Source organism: Embiotoca jacksoni, unplaced genomic scaffold, assembly GCF_022577435.1.
Source record: "Embiotoca jacksoni isolate LCO1_2020_lvr unplaced genomic scaffold, fEmbJac1.0.p SCAF_17, whole genome shotgun sequence".
NCBI lineage: Eukaryota > Metazoa > Chordata > Actinopteri > Embiotocidae > Embiotoca > Embiotoca jacksoni.
The window spans coordinates 4,564,564-4,576,661 of record NW_027185307.1 but is presented as its reverse complement, the minus strand read 5'-3'; the positions used below and the strand labels follow the sequence as shown (position 1 = coordinate 4,576,661).

The 12,098-nt window shown below is 44.4% G+C and overlaps 1 protein-coding gene across 1 annotated transcript; it reads left to right on the top strand.

Annotated features, from left to right (window-relative positions):
* The first annotated feature begins 5,099 nt into the window (after positions 1–5,099).
* On the top strand, positions 5,100–9,966 carry bambia (BMP and activin membrane-bound inhibitor (Xenopus laevis) homolog a). Its single transcript, XM_069151310.1, has 3 exons — positions 5,100–5,671; positions 7,619–7,903; positions 8,843–9,966. The coding sequence occupies exons 1-3, from the start codon at positions 5,596–5,598 to the stop codon at positions 9,256–9,258; spliced, it is 777 nt and encodes a 258-aa protein (XP_069007411.1). The 5' UTR covers positions 5,100–5,595; the 3' UTR covers positions 9,259–9,966.
* Positions 9,967–12,098: the final 2,132 nt, after the last annotated feature.

Here is a 12,098-nt window from a genome sequence, read left to right as displayed (position 1 = left end):
GCTAAATCCTGTTCACTCCCGAACTTGTACATTCAGATCCAGCGGTGAGTAAACCACGCTTTAGTCAAGAGTACAGATAACACAGTTAATGTCACCCATTAGAAAATGACTTAAGTCATAAAATGTCTGATATTTATTGTACTTAAATATCAAAAGTAGGCTAATTTCTCTGATATTATAGGCAGCAAATAAACAGGCTTTTAAGCGCATTAAGGTCATTTACCGGTGAGGTACTATGTTGTCTGTTATCGGACCACTGATCCATCAAAGCTGCTTGAATTCAGTCTATAATCGTTTTTTGTTTTTGTAATTTTATTTAGGGACTTTATTTGACTAATAGTAACCTATGTCAGACATATTTTTTTTTTTTAAAGAATGTAGTGGAGTAAAAGTGAAAGTTGACAGAAATCTCATCGGTCCATTCTCACAATGTTTTATTAAACCACCGCGGAGGTTTGAACCCCACACAGTTTATGTGTTCACCACCTTTCTGTTGTTGTGTTTCGGACACGCGGACAAACCAGTGGCTCCTCACAATTTAAGAACTTTTTTTTTTTTTTTTTTTTAACATGAGGACTTTACAGTTTATAATATCTTTAAGTGAACTTTGGAGAACGTGCTCTTGAGACTTAAGACCCAAGGAGAAACGGAAAACAGGTTTCGGTCCTCGGTATGAAGTAGAGTTCTGCACATTGAGCCCGTCTCAGGTTGAAGTTACTGGTTATACCATCCGCTGCCTGCAGGTGGCGGTAGCTACTTAATTATTCCACCTCAGGATTGTACAGACAGTCTCGACACAAGGTCAGTTTACTTACTTTTTCTGCTGTTTTCACCTGCTGTTAAAAACCCTCTGAGCTCCAACTAGTGACTGTGAGCTCTGGAAAAGGTTTGAGACCTTCTGTTATAATTATTTTTACAATTCCACCTATTCCCAACAAACAAACAAGATATTAAAACTTTTTCCTTTTTAATTTTTTTTTTTTATTATTTCTTAGTGCATTCTTACACGGATCACACATTACATGTTTCATTTACAGGAACATAACTTCCTTCACGTCACGTAGCAACGACATGCTGTTGAGCGGATGTTTTGCACAGTTTCCTTTCAATACAACTAAAATGAAATCTTTCAAATTAGTCTTGAGCTTAAAAGCTATTTACATGTATAATAAACTGTATTAATGTTTTACTTCTCACATTTTTCTGGTCTTTGTGCATACAATCGGAAGCAATCTTTTTTGTTTTGTTAGTGTTGAACTGTTCAATACCGATGATCTGATCTGAGAGACGGCAGAATTCTGCCTTTTTTTCCTTTATGGGCACCGGCGGCATTTTTCTTGCAGTTTTAGCCGCTGGAAGCTTTGAACTTTGTTTGGTTGAAATGACAAATCAGACTTATGGCAGAGGTTAGAAAACAGGACGGTTAAACAGTTAACAATACTGCTTTTTGCTTTGTTTATCATGTAAACACCAACATTGAAAAAGAAGTTTCAGGCTCAAGACAGATCTAATCAGATTTATACCAAAACAGTCCATTTTCTCCAGAGCTGTGTTTATGTTGTAAATAACCGTCTTGTCATTTACAGGGTTGAACCGCATTAAAGTCCCACTTCAAACTCCACCATGTTTCCCGGCACTAAACGTACAAGTAGAGAAGCAGGGCCTCGCATTCAGCCACCGAGTCGAGCACAGATTATCTACAAAACCATCTCTTTCTGAGGAGGAGATAAATGAATTCCATAAAACAAGGCGAAACAAAAGTGGATGCCATCAGTTTCCTGTCTCAGAGGAGTCCAGATGAAGACGAACCCTGGCCGAGTGCTTTCTGAGCCTCTATAACCAAATGTGGAGCAGCTTCCCTGCATGCGTGTCCACTGCATTTATCCACACGGGACTCTGATGGAGACAGTATTTGCTGCATTATGTTGAAGAGAAGTGAAGTAGATCAGAGGATGGAGACAGTCTGCCTGTCTCTGATGATGTGGCTCACATCAAAGGGAGAGGAGGAAGCACAGAGGAGGTGTCGGAGGAAGCTCTGCTGGGAGCTCTCATGGACATTCGGGTTCGGCTCATCAAAGCGGCACGATTCTGGAAGCCGGGTGGGTGGGGGCTTTGTTAAGCAGAGTCCCTCCTGTCTGCGGCAGGTCACACCTACGACTGTCTCCTTAATGTGTGAAAGCCGACGCAACCTGTGGGGCGTGATCACACCCTGTAAGATCATTCACATGATGAAACGCGCTCCCCACCCCCCCACTCCCTGTGCTGAGAGCTCGTTGACGCTCATCCTCTCCGCGGGGCGACACACACGCTTTTGTTTGGTTGTTGGTGGGCTTTCAAACATCAAGTTTCCCAATGAGCAGGTTCCCTTCATCAGACTTTCATCAACCTCACTTTACATGTCATAAGGACGCGTATTACTCGGCCCGTTAAAAACTCTTCTATAAATGTCCCCTGTGGTTGCAGAGGGGCTTTTATTTTTAAATGTAAAGTTTATTTAACAAAGAGCATGTCAGAAACTAAAGAAAAGTACACAGCACAAACCGGGAGTGATAACTAAAAAAGATGAATGACTATTTATAAATTACAGGCTAAAATAGCTGTGAAATAAGAGGCAAATAATATTGAAAATACAATAACCCTGATGATGTCATAGTGATGTCACTGGGGTTATCTTTTTTTTAAGGTAAACCCTGCGTTGCAAACTGAATGCGAGGCAGGAGAAGTGGTTGTTTACCAAGCAGGGAGGCTCTACAGACAGAGGATATTGGTCCGGAGTTTAATGTCTTTTTAGACCTCTGCTGGTGTAATTTATCTCACAAGTGTCTTATAACATTATAGCCGGAATTCCCCTTTGATGTAAATTACTGGGTTTGTGTGCATGTCAAAAAAGAAAGAAAGAAAAGGAATCCATCCACCTGAATACCTATTTTCAGAAGTGGAGCAGAAGTGACTGTCGAATAAAACTGTCGTTACCCGCTCTGACCACCAGGTGGTAATGTTGAACTACCAACCACATTCAGAGGCTGCCGGTCGTGTAACCTCTGCTCACAGTCTATTAAAGGGACATTTTTGATCCTATTTAACTGAAAGTCCAAACTCATGCCTACAGTCTTTGATATTTCCAACGCACTGATAATAGGAGCCGTAATCATGGAAACTGCACATCATGCCAGTCCCAGACAGTGACGCCCAGTATTATAGAAACTGCTTTAAAGACATTACAACAGGTCATTGTTCCTGAGAATGAAGGGATCCAGCATTTTGAAGTGTTACCTCCGCCGGCCTGCAGCCTTTCCACGCACTTCTCAGCAGATAAATGATGTAACGGCAGACGTGGACTGGCGCCTCAGTGGAATTGCAGATAATTACGGTAATTGCAGTGTGTAGTCCTCCATGTTCCCTAAAGCAGGATCCTCATCCTGTTGTCTGTGGGACACAATACAGGCCCGCGGATGTTTTATTTCTGCGGACTGGATCTTCTCTGATAACCCTGCTCAGGATGAAGTAGGCTAACTCTTAGACTTTCTGCATGGGGGGGGGAGGGTGGGTCATTTATTTATGCCGTTATTGCAAAATAAAATAAAAATAAACTTTAATTAAATATATTGAGTATATATATCATGTCCTGTAAATATAGATTTTTGTTGTTGTTTTTAATGCAGAAAGCATTTGGGGCCGATATAGATCCCGCGTGTGTTTTGCATTGCCGATTGTTTAAGGGCAATTATGTCTGTGCGCGTGCGTTGCGCGCGCGTGCGTTAGTGTCGTCTCAGTGGCGCCATGTGCTTTTTTGGATTGCTAATTTCTCTGAGCGGCTGTCCGCTCCTCCCTGCAGCGGCAGTCTGGTAGCCTGAAGGGAAGCGGCTCAGCGCGGCGTCACCCAGGCTGCCGGCACGATGACGCTGCAGGTATCCACTGCTGCTGGCCACACTGACCGGGCTCCATGCCGCAGTTAACGAGATCACTGACAGTCTACAGGGTATGAAACACACATCTATGTTTTAACCTACGCAATTAAAACGTTGCATGCACTATCTCCCATAATCGTTTATACCCGAAGAACCTGCACTCTTTGACAGTCTGCCCTTTATTGGATATTTCCTAAAACTTGGTCGGTAATTAGACCTACATGTAATCTGTCATATAAGAAGACGCGCGCTTCTTTCATATTTATTATATAGGCCTACATTACTCTGTTTGTTTTTTTGGTTTTTTTTATAAACATTAAATAGTTTACTACTTATGGTAAGTCTTATGTCCAAAGTCTACATTTCTGTTGTCAGGTATGAGTAAAGTGTGCGGGATACTTATTAAACTGGTGGAGTGACTGCTGCCCAGACCAATGGCATCCAATAATGACATATGGAACATGGCATTATGGAAATGAAGGACAATGAATGAAAGCATTGGCTTGATCAGGCTGGAGAGTGAAGAATAGAACAAGACCGGAATTTAGGTGATATTGACCTAGAAAATAAAAGCTGTTGGTCACTTAGAGGAAAATAGACAATCTATAATTGGAATGCACTGAACAATGAAATAATATAATACAAATATAAGAAGTTCTGTGAAAATGTGTCGCAGATTTAGAATTTTCAAATAAAAAGCAGCTTTAAAGATTGAGTCTCGTGAAGCGGGTTGGAAAAAAAAACGTATCATCAATAAATCACAATATCCTGCCATTATTCACTAATGTAACAACACTAGCTGATTTGCTGTCCTCATAAACAAAGGAACCCCAGAAAAACAGCAAACTTTTCATTTGTACATCTGTTTGTATATATTCTACATTGTTTCTAATGTGAAACATACTATGGTTAAAATCCCACTTACTGGAACTTTTAATCAATATTTTTTATTTCTATTCTATTTTTTTTTTCCCACCTTAAGACATTTTTAACTTTTTGAACGCATTCCTTTGCCTCATGTTTGACTGAGACTTATAACGTGCCATGTCTTATTTTGAAAAGAATGACCGGATACGTTATCGTCTCGTCCTCTGACTAACGCCCCTCTCGTTCGTCTGACCAATCAGATTGCAGGGGGCGGAGCTCTGTCGGATCACGGCTGTTTGCTCGGATAAATCGTGCCTGGTCCCGGTCTGTGTGCAGTCCTCGGTCCGGTGGACTCCTTCGTCTTTATTTCGCCGTTTCTCCGTCCAGGAATACAAAAGTGATGTTTCACCGTGATCGACCACATAGAGAGGCAAAGGGGGACCCGCTGTGACAACTTTCTATCCCACTTCACTCTCTTTTAAGGACTATTATCACTCTTTTTTTGTTGTTGTTTGTCCTCTTTCGGCTTGAAGAAGAAGACGCAGTATTTTTTGCGTGCTCCAGTAATGTCGGACCGCTTTTAAAAAAACAACAAACGTTTCTGTCTCCATGCCGGGGAGGAGACATTTTGGGGTAATATCTTTTGCTACTCGCTGTACGGTCGGTCAGGGTTGCGAGCTGTCGTGTTTCAGCACAGGAATGCCTCATTTTTCGCCGTAGCTCCATGTAAATCTTGGTTGTCGAGCGGCTCTCTGCCCAGCGGACTCTGCTGCTGCTACTGGACATACGAGGACGTCTCCTGCGCAGTAATTTGGTGTAAATGGATCGCCAGTCCAGTTTCATTTCCATTTGGCTACAACTGGAGCTCTGTGCCATGGCCGTCCTTCTGACCAAAGGTACGTGTAGACTTTGCTCCGCGGACGGGGCATGTTTGTTAACTCGTTGAAAATCCGGATGAACCGTGTTTGGTGGTGATTAAAACACGACCGAGCTGAAACCTCACGCGGAGAGGTGCCGCTCTCACGCGCAACGCAGGCTCGCGCCGGTGTTCCTCAAAACATCGCAGCCAAACAATCCTGGAGCGTTTGGCCTTTAAACCCCGTGTTAGGAAACAACAGACTAAACTACTCTGCGAGGCTGTACTTACTATTATTTTCCATTACAACTTAACCAGAACCTTTTTGACACATTTTCTTATACGTGCGTATTTTGTATTATTCCTAAAAACTCTGAATCAACTCTTATTCAAAAGCTTAAATAACTGCAGTGGAAACAACAAAACCACTACGATTAAAAACGTCATTAAAGTTGTAGACTCATAAGGTTTCCCAGTTTTAACTCCCAATTAAAAATTTTTTTTTTTTTTTTTTTTTTTAAATCCAAACTCTTTGAACCACTATTATTAGTGTTACAATATGTGTTACACGTCTTGGCTGTTATGTTTCACTTGGATAAGTTGCTTTCACTCCGTTTTGAAGCTGCCATTCATACAAGACCGAGCAGGGCTCCAAAGCCCCAGTGCTCGGCCTGTGCCCCCCCCCACCCCACCCCCCCTTCAGCCCACAAAGGGGCCTCTCCTTTCTAATGAAATATTCTCCAAATGACCTGCCCGGGCCCTGCTGCTCCAATCATTCACAGGGAAAACACTGATCTGATGGATGTGCTCCTGCACTGCGAGTTGGTGCATTCATAGAGGAACTGGGCTTTCTGAAACATTCTTTGAACCCAGAACATGGAAACATACCAGAAGACTTTTTGTTTTCTTATTTGTGGAGCTCTGATAATTTACCTTTTTCTTGTTGTTGTTGTTGTTTTAATGCAAAACAGTCACCGGTCCTAATGAAGAATTAATAACATGGGTTTGTTGGATAACTAGATTTGCATTTAGTGTCTTGTAAATGCGTCATAATGACTCCGGAGGACACGAGGACCATAAAAGTATAGAAACTTAAAGTACTGCTTTTGTTTTGTTTGGGCAGATCCTTGGCCTAGATTTATGTTTTGAAAAAGAGGCAGTGGATGAAGTAATGAGTGGGCCCGTGTAGAAGCAGGCAGCCGTAATGATACGGTTGCTGGAAGCTCTTTAGATGAGACCTCCGAGCACCCTGCTGCCCCCCTCCCACCACGCCCCAACCCCCAGGCAGCCCTGACCACAAGTAAAGCTTTTGCCTGCAAACTGGGGGGGGGGTGGGATTCTGCACTGTGCTCCATGATTCCCCCCCCCCACACACACACACACCCTCTTTACCAGTTTCCATTTGGGTTGAAAGAAATTGACTTTGGCAAACAAACCACTAATTATAAGCTACATGGTTCCTGTTTTATTATACAGACAAAAAGGGCCATTTATATGAGAAGCTCTTTTAATGAAGGTGTGATTGGTGAATAGAGGCAACAGCCTGGAATGTCCCTTGAGCTCCTTAAAGTTACCTGGATGTTTATTGCAGGGTTCAGCGGATACTTTGAGATGAAGGTTTCAAAATAAAAGTAGCAACACAACAGACTGCAAATGTGAACCATTAATCTGAGCGGCAGCATTATTGTTGGATTTTATTTCGTATAAATAGACACGACTTCGCTAAAAACGGCGCAGAAATAAAACCCGGAAAACAAAACGATATGTGTTAAGGAGCCGGGTTATATTGACATCATGACATTAATATTAACGACGGTTGATCGAGGAAAACTCTACAAGGGTCCCTTGACGGTCTCTGCGCAGTTTAGGAACCTCGTTGTTGCATGTTACAGGCAAAATATCAGCAGAACTTAAGTCAAATTAAATCATCGCTTCAGAGGCTGTAAGTACACGGGTTTCCCTAACTCTGCCTTTTTGCTGTTTCCAGGAGAAATAAGGTGCTACTGTGACGCGCCGCACTGCGTGGCCACCGGATATATGTGCAAATCAGAACTGAACGCCTGCTTCACGAAGGTCCTGGACCCGCACAACGTAAACTCCCCCCTCACCCACGGGTGTTTAGACCCCATCGCCAACGCCGCTGACATCTGCAGCAGCAGCAGCCAAAGGGCCGCGGACGCCCTCGCCGGGGCCACGACGCTGGAGTGTTGCCACGACGACATGTGCAACTACAGAGGCCTGCAAGACCTGGCGCACCCCAGGGACTCGACAGGTAAAGAAGAACCCCTCGCCGAGCTGAATCGCTGGCTGTCGAGATGTTTATTTTTCACTGAAACTGAAATATGAAATTCCCTTTAACTGCTTTTTAAAATGATTGGACTCTCTGGGGGGATTTTACGATTCCTCCTCAGTAAATATTCCATGTTTTCCTCTTTCCAGTTCCAGAAGCAATACGTTTAGCTGTAGGGTTCTTCAAACACTTGCTGTTTATGGACATGCAGGCCACCCTTGCCCCCTCCTACTTTTTTATTTTTTTTTTTTTTCTTCTCTCTATTTTCCAGCTTAACAGAACTTCAATTTGACTTTTAATGGGCTCCAGCTCTGTGCCTGGGAAGGCAGGGAGCAGCCAGTTTACCTTTAAGCACTTGGAAGGAGATCAGATATATTCTTCTTTTTATTATGTGTGCACCATGTAATTTTCCCACTGAGTAGGAATGCGCCTCATAGAATGAATATTCCCAAGTCTGCAGGCTGGACAGCAGCACCAGCTTCTGGAGTAATGAAAAGGCGCATAGAGAGCCGCAGAGGAAGGGCAGCTCTCCGGAGGGGATTTCTCTGTTGTGACCCCGAGCAGAGCAGAATATAGTTTATTAGCAGCGTCAATTAATTTCTGGCTCTCAGTTGGGACAAGTTGACTCGGTTGTTTTTGCCCCTGCTGGCCTTTCTCGCTTCCTCGCTCCCGTCTGTCTGTCTGTCTGTCTGTCTGTCTGTCTGTCTGTCTGTCTGTCTGTCTCTCATTTTCTCTCCCTGTGGTTACTTTACTGGCAGGACTGTCGAGCAGAGCAGCTCCTTCTCATTAAGCCGCAAACAGCAGTTCATATTCATTCGCTTTAAAGCCGAGCCTGCAAAAATCTGTACGTGATAACAGGGATCAGCGGAAACCACACGAGCGTGCCGCTAACCAGGTGTCTCTCCCCGTGTGTGCGCGCAGATAGCAGGTACCAGCCGGACAGCAGCAACAGGAACCTGGTGACCCGGGTCCAGGAGCTGGCATCGGCCAAGGAGGTGTGGTTCCGGGCGGCCGTGATCGCCGTGCCCATCGCCGGCGGCCTCATCCTGGTGCTGCTCATCATGCTGGCCTTGCGGATGCTGCGCAGCGAGAACAAGCGGCTGCAGGACCAGCGGCAACAGATGCTGTCGCGGCTCCACTACAGCTTCCACGGCCACCACACCAAGAAGGGCCACGTGGCCAAACTGGACCTGGAGTGCATGGTGCCCGTGACGGGCCACGAGAACTGCTGTCTGACCTGCGACAAGATGAGGCAGGCCGACCTGGGCAACGACAAGATCCTGTCTCTGGTGCACTGGGGGATGTACAGCGGCCACGGCAAGCTGGAGTTTGTATGACTTCCTGCTGGGACTTACGAGACCGTTACCTCCCCACAAAACAGCCGGGACTGCCTCTCCCATCGTTGGCTTTAGCTTTTTTTTTTTTTTTTTTTTTTTACTTTAAAAAGAGACATTCCCATGTTTTTCCTCCATCGGACAGTTGGGTTTGTGTTTTCAGTTCTTTTTCAACCAGTGGCGAAAAAATACGAGACTGATCTCATGCCGTGTGGTTTTTGCTAGAGGAGCACTTTACTTGAAAATGAAAGGCAAAGCAACGAGGAGCTGTATTTAAACTCGAGAGGGCAGAACTGAGGTGGAGTGAGAGCTCCGTCACTGCTCCTGAGGATCCTGGACTTTTTACACTGAGCGCTGAAGGATTCCAAATATGTCTTATTTGCACATTTGTAAAAAAATAAAATAAAAAAAAAGTTGCCGTTGCTTAAAACAAGAATTCTACACTGACACCAGGGTACAAAAAAAAGGACTTGTTGGAGGAGTTAAAAAAAAAATTCAGTGTTTGACTGTAGGTGTGCACACTCCTCTGTGTACGGTTCCTGATTCAAGCTTATTGTAAAGATTCTAAATATATATATATTTTTGTCTGATAAAACTGACCAGCGTGTGTCTTATTCTGGGTGAATGTCCAACATCTCTCTCTGTGATCAGACTATAAGCTTGATTGTGAGTGTGAAAGAAAAACTTCCATTAAAAGTGACTTTTTATTTAGTTACTGATTCCCTCTCGTTTTCTTTTTTTTTCCTGTTTGTCTCCTTAAAACAAAAGTAGAAGAAAGTGAACTTTACACGTACAATATTGTGGCTTCTGAGTGTTGATGCTAAGAGTCAGATGTTCAAATCCAGGACACAGGTGTGTGTATGAGTGTGCGTATGAGAGAGAGAGGACGTGTGTGTGTGTGTGGGGACCCGACAGTAAGGCCTTGTCTTCCAGCAGAGCTGCCCCGTCTGTCTCCGTTGTTCTTGAACCCTCTCCAGAGGTCAGGGTTTCAGGGTTTCAGGGTTTCAGCTTCAAATATCGTTCTCTCTCCTGTCACCACCTCCAGTTTATGCTGGAAGTAGTAAAGCTAATTTTACACTCTGTAATGCCAGTAAGCACCTTTTCTGGCTTTCTGTGTTCAGCAGGCTGTCGGTGAGGAGAGATTCCCATGTTATAATGCTGTTGAGTCAGAGGTTTGTGTTGGAATTCACTTGCTGATAAACGGATCCCAACAACAGGTGTCCCAAAGGCCTCGATGCTCCGTGCACCGCCCTGCTGCTGGAAATACTCGCCAGAGCACCACATGTGTATCAATCCACCGCTGAAAATAGTCCCCAACACGTCCAGTTTCCTGCAGCTTGAGTCACTTTTCATAGAGAATAAAAGTTTGTGATGATTTAAAGATTGTGTTTTCTCCAGGAAATATTGAGACAGCTCATGCGTATTTATTTTTTTGGAAATAACTTCAACCAAATTCATTCTTTGTTCAAAGGTTAGTTTATCCTTGAACTTACCCTGGTTTTTTTTTGGTTTTTTTAACAGACATTGAGGTACGTGTCTGAGGTTTTTACCAACGACCCCAATACAATGAAGGTAAATAAAAATCCTTCAGTGGTTCTTGAGGGTTTAAAAGTTACATTAAAAAAAATCAAATGCATCAGCAACATTTCTCTATCGCTCGTCAACTGAAGGACTATTTTTTTTCTGGTTAAAGTTGTTCCAGTTAAAACTGTTTATAGTGCGCTCTCAGATTATCCAGTAACTGGATGAGGAATTAAGACAATTGTTTAGTGTTATTTAAAGTGACATTTCCCTTTAGATGTGGTGGAAGAGGTATTTAGGAAATGTGCCGGTACAACAATGTATAAATACTCTTAAAGTCTTAATCTGACAAAAGAAGCAGCAGATGTGTTGAGCAGCATCACATGGAACTACACGGATTTTCAAAGTGTAATTAAGTAGCAGCTCCTGCGTAAACACAGTTCGTTACCGTCCACGGCTGCTCTGAGGGTTAAGGGCCCGTTTCAGGGACCGTAACGTCACGTGACGCAGCACCACCGGTTACTGGCACAAAGTCTTTCAACCGCCGCGGGACACTTTTCCTGCTGAATTCTTGCAAAATGTGGACGCAAACAGAAAGGAGCAGCACGGTAAACGGCTGGTTCTGACAGCTTGTTCGGAGTCTCGAGGTCAGGTTTCTGTCGCCCTCGTTCCTTCGGGAGTTTCCGAAACTCCTGCTGAGTGTTTACATTTCTAGGAGTCCGGCACTGGCCAGCGATCAGGACGGGACGGGGAGCGCCGTGTCGTGTCGCCGCGTGCCGTTTGCGTGACGCAAAGCGTGATGGGACGCGCAAGGGTGACGAGTCCGCGCCCTGCGCGCTCAACGGTCACCGTGGCAACTGCGAACGAGACATCCTGCAAGGTATTTGGACAGTCGAGGCCCCGCTCGGGCTGAGGAGCGCCGACCCTTGTTTCTTTCCATTAGGAGGACAGGAAAACACTATTAGCAGCTAACCACTTAACGGCAGCTCGCATTAGCGGAGCTCAGCCCGAGCTCGGGGCCTCCCTCAGGACTATTACCCTTGTAATAACAACAATGTCCTCCGCCCGGGCTGCCTAATGTGGCTGCTGTTTTCTTTAGCCTGATTCCACTTTGCTGCCTCACCCGTGGGTGTCAGGTGGCTTTGGAAAAGTGGGGAAATCGCCACACGTATGCCTAAAAAGAGTTTGTTGTTCTCTTTCAATAGGAAGCGACCATCTGGACGCATGCAGGGAGGCTCTTCTTTTGTTCTGAATCTGGCTGTATTGTGCATCAGTTACATGCACACACCACCTGGACCAACACACACACACACACACAGACA